Here is a 17371-nt window from a genome sequence, read left to right on the forward strand (position 1 = left end):
AAGTGCACGCGTCGTCTAAAAAAAGGGGACGCGCGCGCACATTGCAACGCGCGCGACACCCGCGCGCGCGCGCGCTGAGCGAGACACAAAGCGCGTCGCTTGCGCGTTTTCGCAGCAACAACAACAACAACAAACAGAGAAGCATCGTCGCTTCGATGAAGAATTCCCCCTTTTTACCATCGTTGTCGTAAAATTCCCAGATCTTCATCAGATCGTCGGCGGAGATGCGCGGCTGCTGCAGGATCGCCACCCTCGCCGCTGCGTCACTCATCGCTGCTTTTCTTTCGGGGGTTCGGCGTGAGAGAGCGTGAGAGTGTGATCGAGAGGGAAGGCTGGTCGATGTCTTCTCGACGGCCCCGGTGTGTTGTAGATCTCTGTTTCTTGCCTCTCTGTTATTATCTCTCTCTCTTTCTGCTGCCGGTATCTCTCTGCGTCTCTGAGTCTCTGCGTCTCTGCACGAAGACGAACGAGTTCTGGGGAGCGCACGGAGCCTAGGAAGGTTTAAAATTGTATAAAAGCGCTAAAAACGTGCGCTCTTGCCGTCGTTCACGACTGCTACGGGGAGAGGCGTAAAGGACTCGCACGCCGCGAACAGAGACGCGGAACAAGACGAGGAGGCTGTCTGAGCTCCTCCTGTGACTGAGCGCACGGAGAGAAGGTGGTGGTGGTGGGGGGGGGGACACGAACGGAGTCAGACGCGAGCAGCAGTCACCTGTTGCGAGCTCTCTGCACTGTGGGCTGCGCGACCGCGTTTACGCGCAATATTTGAACTAGCGGCCAGGGCAGGAGGCGAATAGCGGTTGGGGTCTTTTTTTAAATTTGATTTCATTTACTTGCGAGGCTATGCGGTCGTTTATTTATCTATATACAACACGTCTCTACTCGCGTTCCAACACGCGCGTGCGTCTCTCGCCCTGCGCTCCACTCGTTCTGGTTGGATCCCCGTTGCTGCCGCATTTATACCCAGTGGCGGGATCAAAGGGGAGACTTAGTTTGTAATTATTTTATTTATTTTTTTCCGACAGGTAAGCGAGTTTTCCTGCAAAGGCGAAATTCGAAACCGATTTAATTATTCACGAGCGAGGAAGCGTGTGAGCGCCTGCAACAAAAAAAAAACCCCAAGACGAACTGAGAGGTGGTGGTTGGTTGATTGGTGGTGGTATATGATGGTGGTGGTGGTGGTGATGATGATGATGATGGTTGGATGAGTGAGTGGGTGGGTTGGTGGATTTTTGAGTGGGTGCGTTAGTGAGTGGGTGTAATGGTTTGCGAGTGGATGTGTTCGTGGGTGAGCGCTTGGGCGAATGAGTGGATGAGTTGGTGATTGGATGCATTGGTGAGTGAGTGGATGCGTTGGCGAGTGAGTGTAAGAGTTTGTGAGTGGATGCGTCTGTCAATGAGTGCATTGGTGAGTGAGTACATGAGTTGGTGAGTGGACGCGTTTGTGAGTGAGTGAATGCGTTGGTGAGTGAGTGAGTGGGTTGGATGGGGCGTCGGTGAGTGAATGGGTGGCTGCGTTGTTGGTAGAAGCATTGGTGAGCGGGTAGGTGCGTTGGTGAGTGGATGCGCTGGTGAGTGAGTTGAGGCGTTGGCGCTTGTATGGTGTTCGTTGGTGAGTGGAAGCCCTGGTGAGTGGCGGGGGGGGTAGCGTTGCGTTGGTTGGTGAGTGCCACGAGATGATCTCGCGAGGGTGAATCGTACGCAGCTGTCCCCGGGGTCTCGATGCGAGACGTTTTTTGCTTTTTGAAACAACGCGAGTGCCACACTTGGCTCCTCGCACGCCCGCACCTCCGATGAGCGCGGTTGGCTACGTACGGTGCGAAAGAAGTTCCGACATGCATACACACACGAGGGCAGCATGGGGGCAGCATTCCGGGGAGAGAGGATCTCGCGGGCGCGTCTCCGTGAGGTCCACAGCTGGTGGTGCGTGCTCACGCAACATTGCGGTGCCGTGAGAGATGGCGACGGTTTCAGAGGTGATGCGTTCGTCCAGCGGTGGATTGAGCGTGGCCGGTGACGACGCTGATGATGACCACGTCCAAATGGCATCGTACCAGACGGCCGCAGGCAACGCCGTTCGCGCCGCGCCTCTTTTTCGAGTCGATTTGCGCGCGTGAGTAAACTGTTGTGATCAAGTGCATCAATGGGTTAAATTAATACCTAAAAAGCGTGTGAATGAACTGTTGTCCTTAAACAAGGTTGGTCGGAGTCCACTGTGTTTTTTTTTTAAGCAGAGGGATTGACTGATGGGGGGTTTTTTTCATTCGATTTTGGAACACTCATGTTTGGGTTGAGTAGTGGTGCAGCGGTTGGCGCAACGCGCTCTGAAACCAGCCACCTGAGTTCGAATCCCGGTCACGGCTATCATCAGTGGCAAGTGATATTGGGAGACGACGCGCCAACTGCGAAACTTTCCTCGTCAACTAACATTGACCAGCGTGGTGAAGTATGGTCAAACAACTCAAATAGCCGACCCGGCATGGGTGGCCCTTCATCCAGCAGTGGATTTACACAGGACTGTGCATTATCTAACACTATACTATTTAAAAAAGAAGTTTTGCTGGCTGGATGGAGGGAGGGACGGACTGTCACGTCCAAAGGATGTGCATGCTACTAGTGTGTACATATATCTACGTCCACCGTGTTAAATAATTTAATTTAGTAACTGCACTTTTTATCAACTGCTCGATTAAGCACCCCCCCCCCCCATAGTCACGGAGCGGCCAGCCAAGAATGGCTTCGACTTCACTCGCAGCCGATGTCATCCGTGGCCAGTATTCAAACTCGGACAGCCGAGTTCATTCATACATTGAAGACGAGTGAGCAAACCGCTGGGCCACTTGCTCGGCTGGCCACATTGTGAAACCAGTGTCATGTTTGTCCTAAATGCCACCGGCACACAGCAGCAGGCTGTGGTCGTTCTTAACAAACAGCACCGCGTGCTGGTTAACGTCCCATTCACACAGCAGACGGCGCACTTGTGTGAGTGCAGAGAGAGAGAGAGGTGGATGGGAATCGAACCCGTGGAAAATGTCAGAGCGGTAAGCCGACTCGCCACTAGAGGTGGCTGCGACATCCGTTAGAGTGGGTTTCTGTATTTTTTTAAGGAGAAGATGTTGCACGAAGAAGAAGAAGACGACACGATGCAGGCAGCGATGAGAAGGGACTATTTGGACACGCATGTTTTAATGGACAACAACGTGGAAGAATAAAAAGTGTGGTTGTTCGAAAAAAAAGTGGAAGGAACCCGAAAGAGAGGAAGAACGAACAGAGGATGGCTTGACGACGACGACGACGACAAAAGGGATTGGTGGCAGAAATATGTGGCCACGACTTGAACGTATTGGCACAAAGTTGAAACAAATGACGAAATGTGCAGTGGACACCTACGGGCTAACTTGCTCCATGGTTCGTGCTGATGATCATGATGAGAAGATGGCATCTAACTGCTGCCATCATCATCATCCGCCCTGATCAATCCACTGCTGGACGAAGCCCCGCCGTAAGCCGTAGCCATCTCTGCCGATCCTGCGATGTCATTTAATCCACTTAAATGTCTGCTGCACGGACGCCAAATTCATTGCTTTATCCCCACGCGGGACGCCCTCTCGGATGCGTTCCGTTCCTTAATCGCCACGACTAGCTCCTGTACATTCTAATGATGTCGCAGACGGGCTAGAGAGCTGACACTTGGTACAAATACCGTCGAGCCGATATACTTAACGATTTGTTTTTCGATAAGAGCGCCTTCCCATACGCCAGGCTGTCTCAAAGCGCTCAGCATCTTACCAGCTCAACGTCTCAACATTTCATCTCAACAGTTCAACATCTCATCTCAACATCTCAACATCTCATCTCAACATGTCAACATCTCATCTCAACATCTCATCTCAGCATCTCAACATCTCATCTCATCTCAACATCTCAACATCTCATCTCAACATCTCATTTCAACATCTCAACACCTCATCGTAACATCTCAACATCTCAGAATCTCATCTCAGCATCTCATCTCAACATCTCAACATTTTCATCTCAGCATCTCAACATCTCAAAATCTCATCTCAGCATCTCATCTCAGCATCTCAACATCTCATCTCAACATCTCAACACCTCATCTCAACATCTCATCTCAACATCTCAACATCTCAGAATCTCATCTCAGCATCTCATCTCAACATCTCAATACCTCATCTCAACATCTCAACATCTCATCTCAACATCTCAACATTTCAAACATCTCAACATCTCATTTCAACATCTCAATACCTCATCTCAACATCTCACCATCTCATCTCAACATCTCAACATTTCAAACATCTCAACATCTCATCTCAACATCTCAATACCTCATCTCAACATCTCAACATCTCATCTCAACACCTCAACATTTCAAACATCTCATCTCAATGCATTGAAGAGGGGCACCGCGTGTGACAGCTGTCCCTGTGCGACACAAGGTGACTCAGCACCTTGACCTGCAAACGGCTATCTGTCTGCCGGCAGGGGATCATGACTGCTGCTATGTATAATGTCCATTGAATACCGTGCGGGTAATTTTAGAATTTGCCATATTTTTGACCCCACTTTATAACGAGAACGATCAAACAGAATTGTTCTAATTTGGGCTCCCAACAATGTCGGCTGCAAGGTTCATGGCTTTCCTTCATGGGGTAGGGTCACGGTGAAGGTCTACGTGGCTTTGAGTCCCGTGCTAAACACACACACACGTGTGTGTGTGCATATACGATCCCAATCAACAGTGAAGCAAGTACATAATTCGCATTTCGTGGAGTGTGACGCTAAAGCCGACGGAAAGCGAGTGAAGCCACCTGTGATGTGCATATGCAATTGGGGCTCAACATCAGCCGGGCATGTCTGTGTTGGCAACACGGAATATATTTTACCACCCGGAACACCACATCAAGTATACATCTCCCAATGGCTGTGACTGCCTGTCGCGTGTTCACTGAAGTCTACCGTCGACTCGATGAATAATAAGTTGGAATTTAAGCCGGGCATCTAATGTGTTCACGCCGTTTGCACGTGATAGTGTAGCTCACGGGCAAATGCTTCGAACACGTAGCACAAACACGAAGAGAAGGAGCGATTAAATGAGTTTGTGTGCAGTTGCTATAGGTGGATGATTAACATCGCAGGATAAGTGTGAGTGGCGGTGGCTGTGAGAAGACCTTCATACAACGGTGGATTGACCAATGGCTAATTGCGATACATTAGACGGCATGCGCTCAGCAGATATGGGCGCGCCCTATTCTTCACAGCTGGCGAATGGAAATTAGAGCAGTGGAATGGTGGAATATAATCGCCTGCTGAGCACGTTGTTTCTGGCCGTCAGTGGCGAGCGATATCTGAACTGGCCGTTTTGCTGGGTTCCCCACTTCACCAACTTGAAACGTGGTCACGATCAGGGTACGGCGTCGGGAGGTCTTCATCCAGCGGTGGAGTTGGCAAAAAAGGGGGCTGTAAGTCGTGAGGGCAGTTGACATCCTGCCCGAGCGCGTGGAGTGCCACGAGAGAGGGAGGGAAGTCGGTGAGATGAAAGTCGTGAGTGGGCATTGTAACAACAACAAAATAATAGCGCTAATTACTCACACAGAAGAGCCACAGCGAGGCTTTATTCTAACTCGCTTGTAGACGTGAGTAGGCACGCGATTGAGTAGCCACAGCTACAGCGAGAGGGTATACTGGATGCGGTGTGCCGGTTGCGAAAATATTAGTCGGTTCTGATTAACATGTGCGGACGCTTCAATCGCTTTTTGATGACTTCAGCGTCACGCTCAACGGGAAGTGAATTCGCTTTCTGGAGGGTCCCACAACGCGTGGCCTAAATCGCTGAGAGTCGGGGATTCACGTGGGCGCAGGGAACAGGAGAATATCCGTTGGGCATGAGGGGGTGACCCTCAGCGCTGCCATCTCCTGGCCACGGTATTTTATGAACGAACTAATTCAGTTTTATCGCTGCAACGAGTCAGCGAAATGGAATGGGAACTGGTTTTCACAGACGGTGGAAATCAGACGGTGAGCACTACCACACGGCACTCACTGCGCCGCTGTAATGGGGACGTTAAAGACTCGAAAAGCATCGCAGCTTGACGTTGGCCCTCGCACTCCGGTGACACGGAGCTGTTCTGGATTTTCTGTGTGCACATCGTCACTTTAATTATGTTTTCTTGTTCATGTTTTTGTTTTTTGTTTGTTGCGGTTGCACCCGATTCAAGAGCCGAATGGCTCACAGGGCTATACATTTTAAATGAACTTTGAACTTTGTTGGAGGCGAGGGTTGGTGAATCATGCGCGCAGCTTTGTGAAACTGGCAAACTCCAGCTGGGTTTTGAGGTCGCCATCAGATGGCGGTACGACAAATGGGTTCGGTAATGTACTTTGTCTTGTTAATCCTGCTACTCCAGTTTCTTTTACGAAGCATTTAAGTGAATTGAAACAAGTCAGAGTGATGTTTTCCTGCATCAAATGAGCATTGAGTCGGTTCTCATTTCCCGGCTACAGCCCATGAGACGGTGGTGGAAATTCGACATTCCTATGGCGGGGCGATCCGGTCTCGCCGGACGACCGCTGTTAAAAGTCTCCACAAATTGGTACAGTGCTCACTTTTATAATTCGCAATCGGAAGCGATGGGGTACAAATGTCAAGGCGCGAATTGCATTTTGTGAAAATTACCTTTTGCTGCACGTGATTACGAACTGATGAGCTACACCTGCAAAATTATCTCCCTTGCCAAGTCAGTAATTTTAGTCTTGTCTATTAAAGAAGTATTTTCGTATACAACCATCTGATGCGTTTTTGGATTTGAACTGCGTGTTGTTCGGCATGATGTCCGACGTTTCGCTACATGCGCGGCGCGATTTATTTTCTCCGGAACTCAATTCGGTTCCCGGACGAGTAAGGGGGGGGGGGGGGGGGCATTCCGTTGCTGAAGAAGCTTCAGCACCACCGTTAACACCTTACACGGTAGCATTTTCATCTGCGTCCCTCCTGGAAAATTAGTGACATTGCAAATTGCCACTTGACGCGGCATTTGTTGATTCACGTCAATACGGGCGGAGCGGTGTCACGGTGTTGTTTTTCTTCTTGCGAACTCTCCACTATGAACCCAGCGACTCGAGTTCAATCCCCAGGACCGGCTAACGACAGTGGTGAGTGATATCTGAACCGGTCCTGAGCGCTCCATCTCCAAAAAGCCCAAACCCACCCCTTTCACCCAGCAGTGAGTTTACAAAGGGCTGGCGGCAGTTAGACGTGCGCCTGTGTAACAGCTACATCAGGTGACCCACAGCTCTAGAGGACACCTGCTTGGTCAAATCCTCGCCATCCGCGGCTTAAGCGCGCCGCCACCGACTTAGTGGACACACGAACAGGATGGGTTCACTTAATAATTGATGGGTTTATATTTAATAACGCACCCGTTGTCGTGGTTGTGCTTTGTCGAAGAAGCACGAGCAATAACGGGGTTTTTAACGAGTGCGCTTGCTGTACAGCCATGCAAAACGATAAGCCGTGGGAAGTGATTGCAACGTTTAAACATTTTGTCGTGAAATTAGCCACCGATTCAAAACTCGGGTGCTTCAAAGGCTTACACGCGCAAATCAACACAGCTCTCACACACGCGCACGAGTATGTGAACACAACGACACGCACACACGCACACGCACAGACTCTTGCACGTGAAAATAAAAACAACCGCCACTCGCCACGAAGTGTCGGTGACGTCCCCCCACGGCGCCTGTGCCAGGCTAGGTTCACTTTGATGTATCGTGAGAACAAGACCATCAAGACAAAGATCCCCCGTATAGCCTGAACAGACTTTTGGGGCAAGTGCTGTAAGCGAGCACCTATGAAGGCCAGAACGGCACACGAGGGGGTGAGGTGGCCAAGACCACGCGCGACCGCCTTTGTCTCCCGAGTGGCGATGTTTACACACCGCACCAGGTACTCATTTGAAGCTGAGTCCACCTATGGGAGGTTTCAGGATCGGTTCAGATACTCGTCACTGATGTATGGCCGTGGGCGGGAATCGAACTCGGGTCGCCAGGTTCGTAGCGCAGGGCGCGAACCACCACACAACCGCTCCAGCACACAGACATACATACATGCATGCGAATATATGTATTAACACAGCACACGCACACACATATACACTCGTGCAACATACATACAGCCTTTAACAGACTGTTGAGGAAACGTGTTGTTAGCGAGCACCTATTAAGGCCACCACAGTACATGAAAGGAGTAGTGTGGTTGTCTCTGTCTCCCCAGTGGCGACATATTTACGCACCGCACCAGGTACTCATTTGAGGCTGAGTCGACCTACGAGAAGCCCAGGACCGGTTCTAATATTCACCAAACTTTATTGTTCGTGAGCGGGAATCGCTGGGTTCGTAGCGCAGTGCGCTAACCACTGCTGCACCGCTGCCCCTATGAGCACAGCACAGACACGCGGATGCTTCGGGAAATAATGAGATAACGAGTGAAGGATTTTGACTGAAATTGGAACGGCGTAATGAGACGCCGCGTTCGAGTCGCTGCAACTCACGAACTCTCTCTCTCTCTCGAAAGTAATGAACACGAATTACAATAATAATAATAATAACAATGTTTAGTTTTATATAGCGTCATTCATACACATTGCATCTCACAGCGCTGTACAATGTGTAACCCTCGGAGGCGGGTACAACCACAGCGAGCCTGCGCCAACAATTGCCCGGGCTCTGCGGTCCTCGCTATATCAAGATGTTTTAGGCCAATTAACGAGTGCTTGGAATACACGCGGGAGGAAACCGGAACGGCCAGATTTAGCCCACGCGTGCGAAGGGGCTCTGTGCCATACAGATGGAATAAGACGGAGATTCGTCCACATTTGTTGTGCCTCCTTCTGGAAGAGCCAGGGTACGGTCACCTCGTCCCCCACGGGAATGGAGCGTCTCATCATTTGTGTGATTCACCAGCCCTCTCGGCCTGCCTCCACGGTGTTGTGGCGAGCGCTGGCGCAGCGGTGAGCCCGCCGCCTCCGAGTTCGATTCCCCGGCTCACGATCACAAAACAGCGGCGAACATTTGAACCCCGTCCTGGGCTTTCCCCCCCTGGGTCCACCCGCTCCTCCGATTAGCGCGGTCGGCGAAGTACGGCGAGGAAGAAGTTCAACATACGTACCGCACGAACGATCAGTGTATTGAATGTGCGCGTGTGGTGCGGATGCGTCGATATTGACGTTCGGGAGACAAAGGCGGCCGGGTGTGGTGCTGGCCACCCACTCCCTTCGCGCGCCGTGCCGGCCTTCACCGGTGCTCGCTAACAGCACTTGCCCCAACGGTCTGTCAGAGGCTATACGGGGGATCTTTGTCGTTGCAGATGCTGACGAGCTACTGGAGCACGAAGCCGTGTCGTCCACGTGGACAGCAGCGGTGCGTGCGTGGTGGATGGAGTGCGTGGTGGACAGAGTGCGTGGTGGACAGAGTGCGTGGTGGATAGAGTGCGTGGTGGACAGAGTGCGTGGTGGACAGAGTGCGTGGTGGACACGAGGAGTAAGGCGTGGGCACAATGTGTGACCTGTGTATGCATGCATGTTGAACTTCTTTCGCACCGTACGTAGCCAACCGTGCTGATCGGAGATGCGGGGGAAGGGTAACAACACGTCTATGGGTAATGTTAGTCTCTGGGCAATGTTAGTCTATGGGCAATGTTAGTCTATGTGCAATGTTAGTCTATGGGCAATGTTAGTCTATGGGCAATGTTAGTCTATGGGCAATGTTAGTCTATGGGCAATGTTAGTCTATGGGTAATGTTAGTCTATGTGCAATGTTAGTCTCTGGGCAATGTTAGTCTATGTGCAATGTTAGTCTATGGGCAATGTTAGTCTATGGGCAATGTTAGTCTATGTGCAATGTTAGTCTATGGGCAATGTTAGTCTCTGGGCAATGTTAGTCTATGGGCAATGTTAGTCTATGGGCAATGTTAGTCTATGGGCAATGTTAGTCTATGTGCAATGTTAGTCTATGGGCAATGTTAGTCTCTGGGCAATGTTAGTCTATGGGCAATGTTAGTCTGTGGGTAATGTTAGTCTATGTGCAATGTTAGTCTATGGGTAATGTTAGTCTATGTGCAATGTTAGTCTATGGGTAATGTTAGTCTATGGGCAATGTTAGTCTCTGGGCAATGTTAGTCTATGGGCAATGTTAGTCTGTGGGTAATGTTAGTCTATGTGCAATGTTAGTCTATGGGTGATGTTAGTCTATGTGCAATGTTAGTCTATGGGTAATGTTAGTCTATGTGCAATGTTAGTCTATGGGTAATGTTAGTCTATGGGCAATGTTAGTCTCTGGGCAATGTTAGTCTATGGGCAATGTTAGTCTATGGGTAATGTTAGTATATGTGCAATGTTAGTCTATGGGTAATGTTAGTCTATGGGCAATGTTAGTCTATGGGTAATGTTAGTCTATGTGCAATGTTAGTCTATGGGTAATGTTAGTCTATGTGCAATGTTAGTCTATGGGTAATGTTAGTCTATGGGCAATGTTAGTCTCTGGGCAATGTTAGTCTATGTGCAATGTTAGTCTATGGGTAATGTTAGTCTATGTGCAATGTTAGTCTCTGGGCAATGTTAGTCTATGGGCAATGTTAGTCTATGGGTAATGTTAGTCTATGTGCAATGTTAGTCTATGGGTAATGTTAGTCTATGTGCAATGTTAGTCTATGGGTAATGTTAGTCTATGGGCAATGTTAGTCTCTGGGCAATGTTAGTCTATGTGCAATGTTAGTCTATGGGTAATGTTAGTCTATGTGCAATGTTAGTCTCTGGGCAATGTTAGTCTATGGGCAATGTTAGTCTATGTGCAATGTTAGTCTATGGGCAATGTTAGTCTATGGGTAATGTTAGTCTATGTGCAATGTTAGTCTATGGGCAATGTTAGTCTATGGGTAATGTTAGTCTATGTGCAATGTTAGTCTATGGGTAATGTTAGTCTATGGGTAATGTTAGTCTATGGGTAATGTTAGTCTATGGGCAATGTTGGTCTATGGGTAATGTTAGTCTATGTGCAATGTTAGTCTATGGGCAATGTTAGTCTATGGGCAATGTTAGTCTATGGGCAATGTTAGTCTATGGGTAATGTTAGTCTATGGGTAATGTTAGTCTATGGGCAATGTTAGTCTATGGGCAATGTTAGTCTATGTGCAATGTTAGTCTATGGGCAATGTTAGTCTATGGGTAATGTTAGTCTATGTGCAATGTTAGTCTATGGGCAATGTTAGTCTATGGGTAATGTTAGTTTATGTGCAATGTTAGTCTATGGGTAATGTTAGTCTATGGGTAATGTTAGTCTATGGGTAATGTTAGTCTATGGGCAATGTTGGTCTATGGGTAATGTTAGTCTATGTGCAATGTTAGTCTATGGGCAATGTTAGTCTATGGGCAATGTTAGTCTATGGGTAATGTTAGTCTATGGGTAATGTTAGTCTATGGGCAATGTTAGTCTATAGGTAATGTTAGTCTATGTGCAATGTTAGTCTATGGGCAATGTTAGTCTATGGGCAATGTTAGTCTATGTGCAATGTTAGTCTATGGATAATGTTAGTCTATGGGCAATGTTTGTCTATGGGCAATGTTAGTCTATGGGTAATGTTAGTCTATGTGCAATGTTAGTCTATGGGCAATGTTAGTCTATGGGCAATGTTAGTCTATGGGTAATGTTAGTCTATGTGCAATGTTAGTCTATGGGCAATGTTAGTCTATGGGCAATGTTAGTCTATGGGTAATGTTAGTCTATGTGCAATGTTAGTCTATGGGCAATGTTAGTCTATGGGCAATGTTAGTCTATGGGTAATGCTAGTCTATGTGCAATGTTAGTCTATGGGTAATGTTAGTCTATGGGCAATGTTGGTCTATGGGTAATGTTAGTCTATGGGTAATGTTAGTCTATGGGCAATGTTAGTCTATGGGTAATGTTAGTCTATGTGCAATGTTAGTCTATGGGTAATGTTAGTCTATGGGCAATGTTAGTCTATGGGTAATGTTAGTCTATGTGCAATGTTAGTCTATGGGTAATGTTAGTCTATGGGTAATGTTAGTCTATGTGCAATGTTAGTCTATGGGCAATGTTAGTCTATGTGCCATGTTAGTCTATGGGTAATGTTAGTCTATGTGCAATGTTAGTCTATGGGCAATGTTAGTCTATGGGTAATGTTAGTCTATGTGCAATGTTAGTCTATGGGCAATGTTAGTCTATGGGTAATGTTAGTCTATGTGCAATGTTAGTCTATGGGTAATGTTAGTCTATGTGCAGTGTTAGTCTATGGGCAATGATAGTCTATGGGCAATGTTAGTCTATGTGCAATGTTAGTCTATGGGCAATGTTAGTCTATGGGCAATGTTAGTCTATGGGTAATGTTAGTCTATGTGCAATGTTAGTCTATGGGCAATGTTAGTCTATGGGAAATGTTAGTCTATGTGCAATGTTAGTCTATGGGCAATGTTAGTCTATGGGTAATGTTAGTCTATGTGCAATGTCAGTCTATGGGTAATGTTAGTCTATGGGCAATGTTAGTCTATGGGCAATGTTAGTCTACGTGCAATGTTAGTCTATGGGCAATGTTAGTCTATGGACAATGTTAGTCTATGGGCAATGTTAGTCTATGTGCAATGTTAGTCTATGGGCAATGTTAGTCTATGTGCCATGTTAGTCTATGGGTAATGTTAGTCTATGTGCAATGTTAGTCTATGGGCAATGTTAGTCTATGGGTAATGTTAGTCTATGTGCAATGTTAGTCTATGGGCAATGTTAGTCTATGGGTAATGCTAGTCTATGTGCAATGTTAGTCTATGGGTAATGTTAGTCTATGTGCAGTGTTAGTCTATGGGCAATGATAGTCTATGGGCAATGTTAGTCTATGTGCAATGTTAGTCTATGGGCAATGTTGGTCTATGGGTAATGTTAGTCTATGGGTAATGTTAGTCTATGTGCAATGTTAGTCTATGGGCAATGTTAGTCTATGGGAAATGTTAGTCTATGTGCAATGTTAGTCTATGGGCAATGTTAGTCTATGGGTAATGTTAGTCTATGTGCAATGTCAGTCTATGGGTAATGTTAGTCTATGGGCAATGTTAGTCTATGGGCAATGTTAGTCTACGTGCAATGTTAGTCTATGGGCAATGTTAGTCTATGGACAATGTTAGTCTATGGGCAATGTTAGTCTTTGGGCAATGTCAGTCTATGGGCAATGTCATTCTTCTGTGGGCACAATGTGCGCTGTGTAGGCACGGTGCATGATGCATGAGCATGGCGTGAAGTGTCATTCATTATTGATTTTGTTACGTGCAGATCGCGTGGTGTATGTGTGTGTCGTACACCCTCCTCCACCCGGACACGGCCGAAAAAATAACTGCACGTTATACAAACCCCGCCAGTTTAGTTTTTGTTGTTGTATTGATCGCATCCGCTGCGGAAATCCGGATGCTGGTTACAGTGGTGGTTTAAATACAGCAACCATCAGAGAAGCGTCAGCGGCGAATGGCTGAATGTGTTGCGGGTTGCTCGCCGTGCTCCGCTCAAGAGCAAATCCGCAGTTGGAGGGGATTTGTTTGTTCGCGAACACACATTTTTATTTGTTCGGCTGCGTCGGGTGGAGTAAGGTGGCCGAAGCGACATTGCCATTGGACACACATGGCGATCGCATGGAAGAGAGCAATTACCAATCGTAAACACGTGTCGCTAAAGTCGCCATCAGGCGCTGAAGTTGTGTGTTGCAGTGTGTGTGCGTGTGGTAGAGCGGGGAGCGGTAGTGCACTGGGGAGACAAAGGCGGTCGGGCGTGGTGCTGGCTACCCACCCCCTCGTGTACCGTTCTGGCCTTCATAGGTGCTCGCTAACAGCACTTAAGGCTATACGGGGGATCTTTGTCTTTGTGTGTGATAGAGGGGAGCGGTGGTGCAGCGGTTAGCGCTACGCTGCGCTACGAAATCCGGCGACCCGGGTTCGATTCCCGCATCACGGCCAACACCAACAGTGACGATTATCTTAACCGGTCCTGGGCATCCCCTAGGTCGACTCAGCCTCAAATTAATACCTGGGGCGATGCGCAAATATCGGCACTGGGGAGACAAAGGCGGCCGGGCGTGGTGTTGGCCACCTACCCCTTCGTGTGCCGTGCCGGCCTTCAGAGGTGCACTTGCCCCGACAGTCTTTTAAGGCTACACAGGGGACCTTTGTCTTTGATGTGAACACGAAAGAGTGCTGTAGACACGAGGCCAGGTCTCGACAACAACAACTACAATGCGGGAAACATTGTTGCAACGTTGTCCCGTGGACACGGGACTCCGCGTAGACACGATGCGAAGTGCTGATGCATGGTGCGTGCGTGCGGTGCGTGCGGTGCGTGCGGTGCGTGCGTGCGGTGCGTGCGTGCGGTGCGTGCGTGCGGTGCGTGCGGTGCGTGCGTGCGGTGCGTGCGTGCGTGCGGTGCGTGCGGTGCGTGCGTGCCGTGCGTGCGGTGCGTGCGTGCGGTGCGTACGGTGCGTGCGTGCCGTGCGTGCGGTGCGTGCGGTGCGTGCGTGCCGTGCGTGCGGTGCGTGCGTGCGGTGCGTGCGTGCGGTGCGTGCGGTGCGTGCGGTGCGGTGCGTGCGGTGCGTGCGGTGCGTGCGGTGTGAACACGGCAGTGTAACGGACACCGAGAGCAATGTGGTTGTTGTTGTTGACACCCCGGAGTCGTCTCGACACGGGGGTCAAGTCCAGACACGAGGAGTGATATGAACAAGGCGTGCAACAACAACAACACGTGTGTTGTTGTGAACACGGCGCGCCCGGTGTGTGCACGCGTGAGTGGTGTGTGGACACCGGGTCAAGTGTGGGGGACGACGCGCGATGGGATCCAGACACCGAGGTCAACACGAGGTGCACAGTTAAGAACCCAGGTGTCGGTGTGTGGGGAGTGATGAGTGGACACGGGGAGTGATGATGTGTGGACACGGGGAGTGATGAGTGGACACGGGGAGTGATGAGTGGACACGGGGAGTGATGATGAGTGGACACGGGGAGTGATGATGAGTGGACACGGAGAGTGATGATGAGTGGACACGGGGAGTGATGAATGGACACGGGGAGTGATGAATGGACACGGGGAGTGATGATGAGTGGACACGGGGAGTGATGAGTGGACACGGGGAGTGATGAATGGACACGGGGAGTGATGATGAGTGGACACGGGGAGTGATGAGTGGACACGGGGAGTGATGAGTGGACACAGGGAGTGATGTGTGGATACGGGGAGTGGTGATGAGTGGACACGGGGAGTGGACACGGGGAATGATGATGTGTGGACACGGGGAGTGGTGATGAGTGGACACGGGGAGTGATGAGTGGACACGAGGAGTGATGATGTGTGGACACGAGGAGTGATGAGTGGACACGCAGAGTGGTGAGTGGACACGGGGAGTGGTGATGAGTGGACACGGGGAGTGATGAGTGGACACGGAGAGTGGTGATGTGTGGACACGGGGAGTGGTGATGTGTGGACACGGGGAGTGATGAGTGGACACGGAGAGTGGTGATGTGTGGACACGGGGAGTGATGTGTGGACACGGGGAGTGATGAGTGGACATGGGGAGTGGTGATGAGTGGACACGGGGAGTGATGAGTGCACACGGGGAGTGATGAGTGGACACGGGGAGTGGTGATGAGTGGACACGGGGAGTGATGAGTGGACATGGGGAGTGGTGATGTGTGGACACGGGGAGTGGTGATGTGTGGACACGGGGAGTGATGAGTGGACACGGGGAGTGGTGATGAGTGGACACGGGGAGTGATGAGTGCACACGGAGAGTGATGAGTGGACATGGGGAGTGATGATGAGTGTACACGGGGACTGATGAGTGGACATGGGGAGTGATGATGAGTGTACACGGGGAGTGATGAGTGGACATGGGGAGTGATGATGAGTGTACACGGGGAGTGATGAGTGGACATGGGGAGTGATGATGAGTGTACACGGGGAGTGATGAGTGGACACGCTGCCGAGTGTGCGCGTGTCGCTATGTCCACACACGCACGCGTTACCGTCGTGGTCATAGTGGCTCCAGATGGTGATGAACTGAGATGCGGTGATCTCAGCCTGCTGCAGGACCTTCAACTCGGGCTTGCTCATTGCTTGACTGATTGAATTAAAACTAAAATGGAAAATCAAGCTTCAAGCGCCTTTGCCTCGAGGTATTTAATGTGTACGTGGGTCTCCTGATTTGTCAAAGAGTTAAACTTTTTTTTACTGTATATAAATTAATATACTTTTAAAAGCAGGCTTCCTAAAGCATTCCTCCCTGGACTGATTGCCTGAATGCTCAGATTCGAGAGAAAGTCCATGGGATTATCATTAAATTTCCAGCGCGCATGCGCGTGCGCTCGTTTTTTCGTTTATTTAACAACTCTCTCTCTCTCTCCTCCATTTATCTCCCTCCATCTCCCTCCTTATCTCCTCCCCCCCACCTCCACCGCCCTCGTTCCTCTCTCTCTCAATCTGTCTGTCCGTCGTCCTTTCCTCCCGATGCAATGCGCTCTCCACACAAGCGCGCAAGAGCATGATTCAGAACGGTACTTTTCCACGTTCGCCCCCGCAAGTCCACGCTGCCAAAGGGGCACCTCGCCGCTGAATTTGGCTCACGGTTCATCCGGGGGGGTCACATCGGGAAACTTGGCACGAGTGCTGTTAAATAAATTAAACGAATTCAATGAGTCGGCGGGGAAGGCGCTGCACGCGACAAGGAAGGACCATTTCCCAAAACGCCACCTCCCTGTGCGTTCTCCTCTCTATGGCAGCGGTAACGACGCATTTGTTGAGACTCGTGGCACCAGGACTCAGGGGTCAGAGACTCTAGCCGGCATGGTTGCGATCCTGGGTTAAAATCCAGGCAAGCTGCTTGTGGTTCAACCGGGTTCCAAAACGTAGTGAGTTTTATGGTCTCAGTCCACTTACTGGTCACCAAAATGTATAATAACAATAACAACAACAACAGTTATGTAATAATAACTTCAACTTGTAACGAGCTGCACAGTGCTCGCTCACACTCGAAGAGAGAGAGAGAACGACCGCTTCCAGCACGAATACCGCTCTTGTTTTTTCCACGTGCGTGCGCGTGTGTAGGGCAGGCGGGCGATCTGTGTGAGCTCGGGGTTTGGTGTGAGCCCAACTTTTCCGCGCGAATTGCTCAGACAAAGCGAAGGATGCCCTCGCGTACAGAGATTTTTGTTCAGGTTCCGCACAACGCCCTTTAATGTGTCAATTGAAGCCTCGGTGAGCCTTGAGACTCATTTTTCCTGGAGGATCCAGCGACACTGGGATGTTTGGCACAATCCTA

General features: G+C 49.6%; 1 protein-coding gene across 2 annotated transcripts in view; it reads right to left on the bottom strand.

Moving 5' to 3' along the window:
- The window catches only part of LOC144936862 (calretinin-like), a 45131-nt gene extending 28793 nt beyond the window's left edge, over positions 1-16338 (bottom strand). The window contains exon 1 of one of the 2 annotated variants that reach the window (XM_078864043.1): positions 16080-16338. In XM_078864043.1, coding sequence (XP_078720169.1) covers positions 16080-16167 — 88 coding nt within the window. In that variant the 5' untranslated portion in view covers positions 16168-16338. Of the gene's footprint in view, positions 1-177; positions 1102-16079 lie in introns of those variants that run through there. The other variant, XM_078864042.1, reaches the window with a different exon arrangement.
- Between the last annotated feature and the right edge of the window lie 1033 nt (positions 16339-17371).

This window comes from Lampetra fluviatilis, chromosome 17 (genome assembly GCF_964198595.1).
Source record: "Lampetra fluviatilis chromosome 17, kcLamFluv1.1, whole genome shotgun sequence".
Classification (NCBI taxonomy): Eukaryota; Metazoa; Chordata; class Hyperoartia; order Petromyzontiformes; family Petromyzontidae; genus Lampetra; species Lampetra fluviatilis.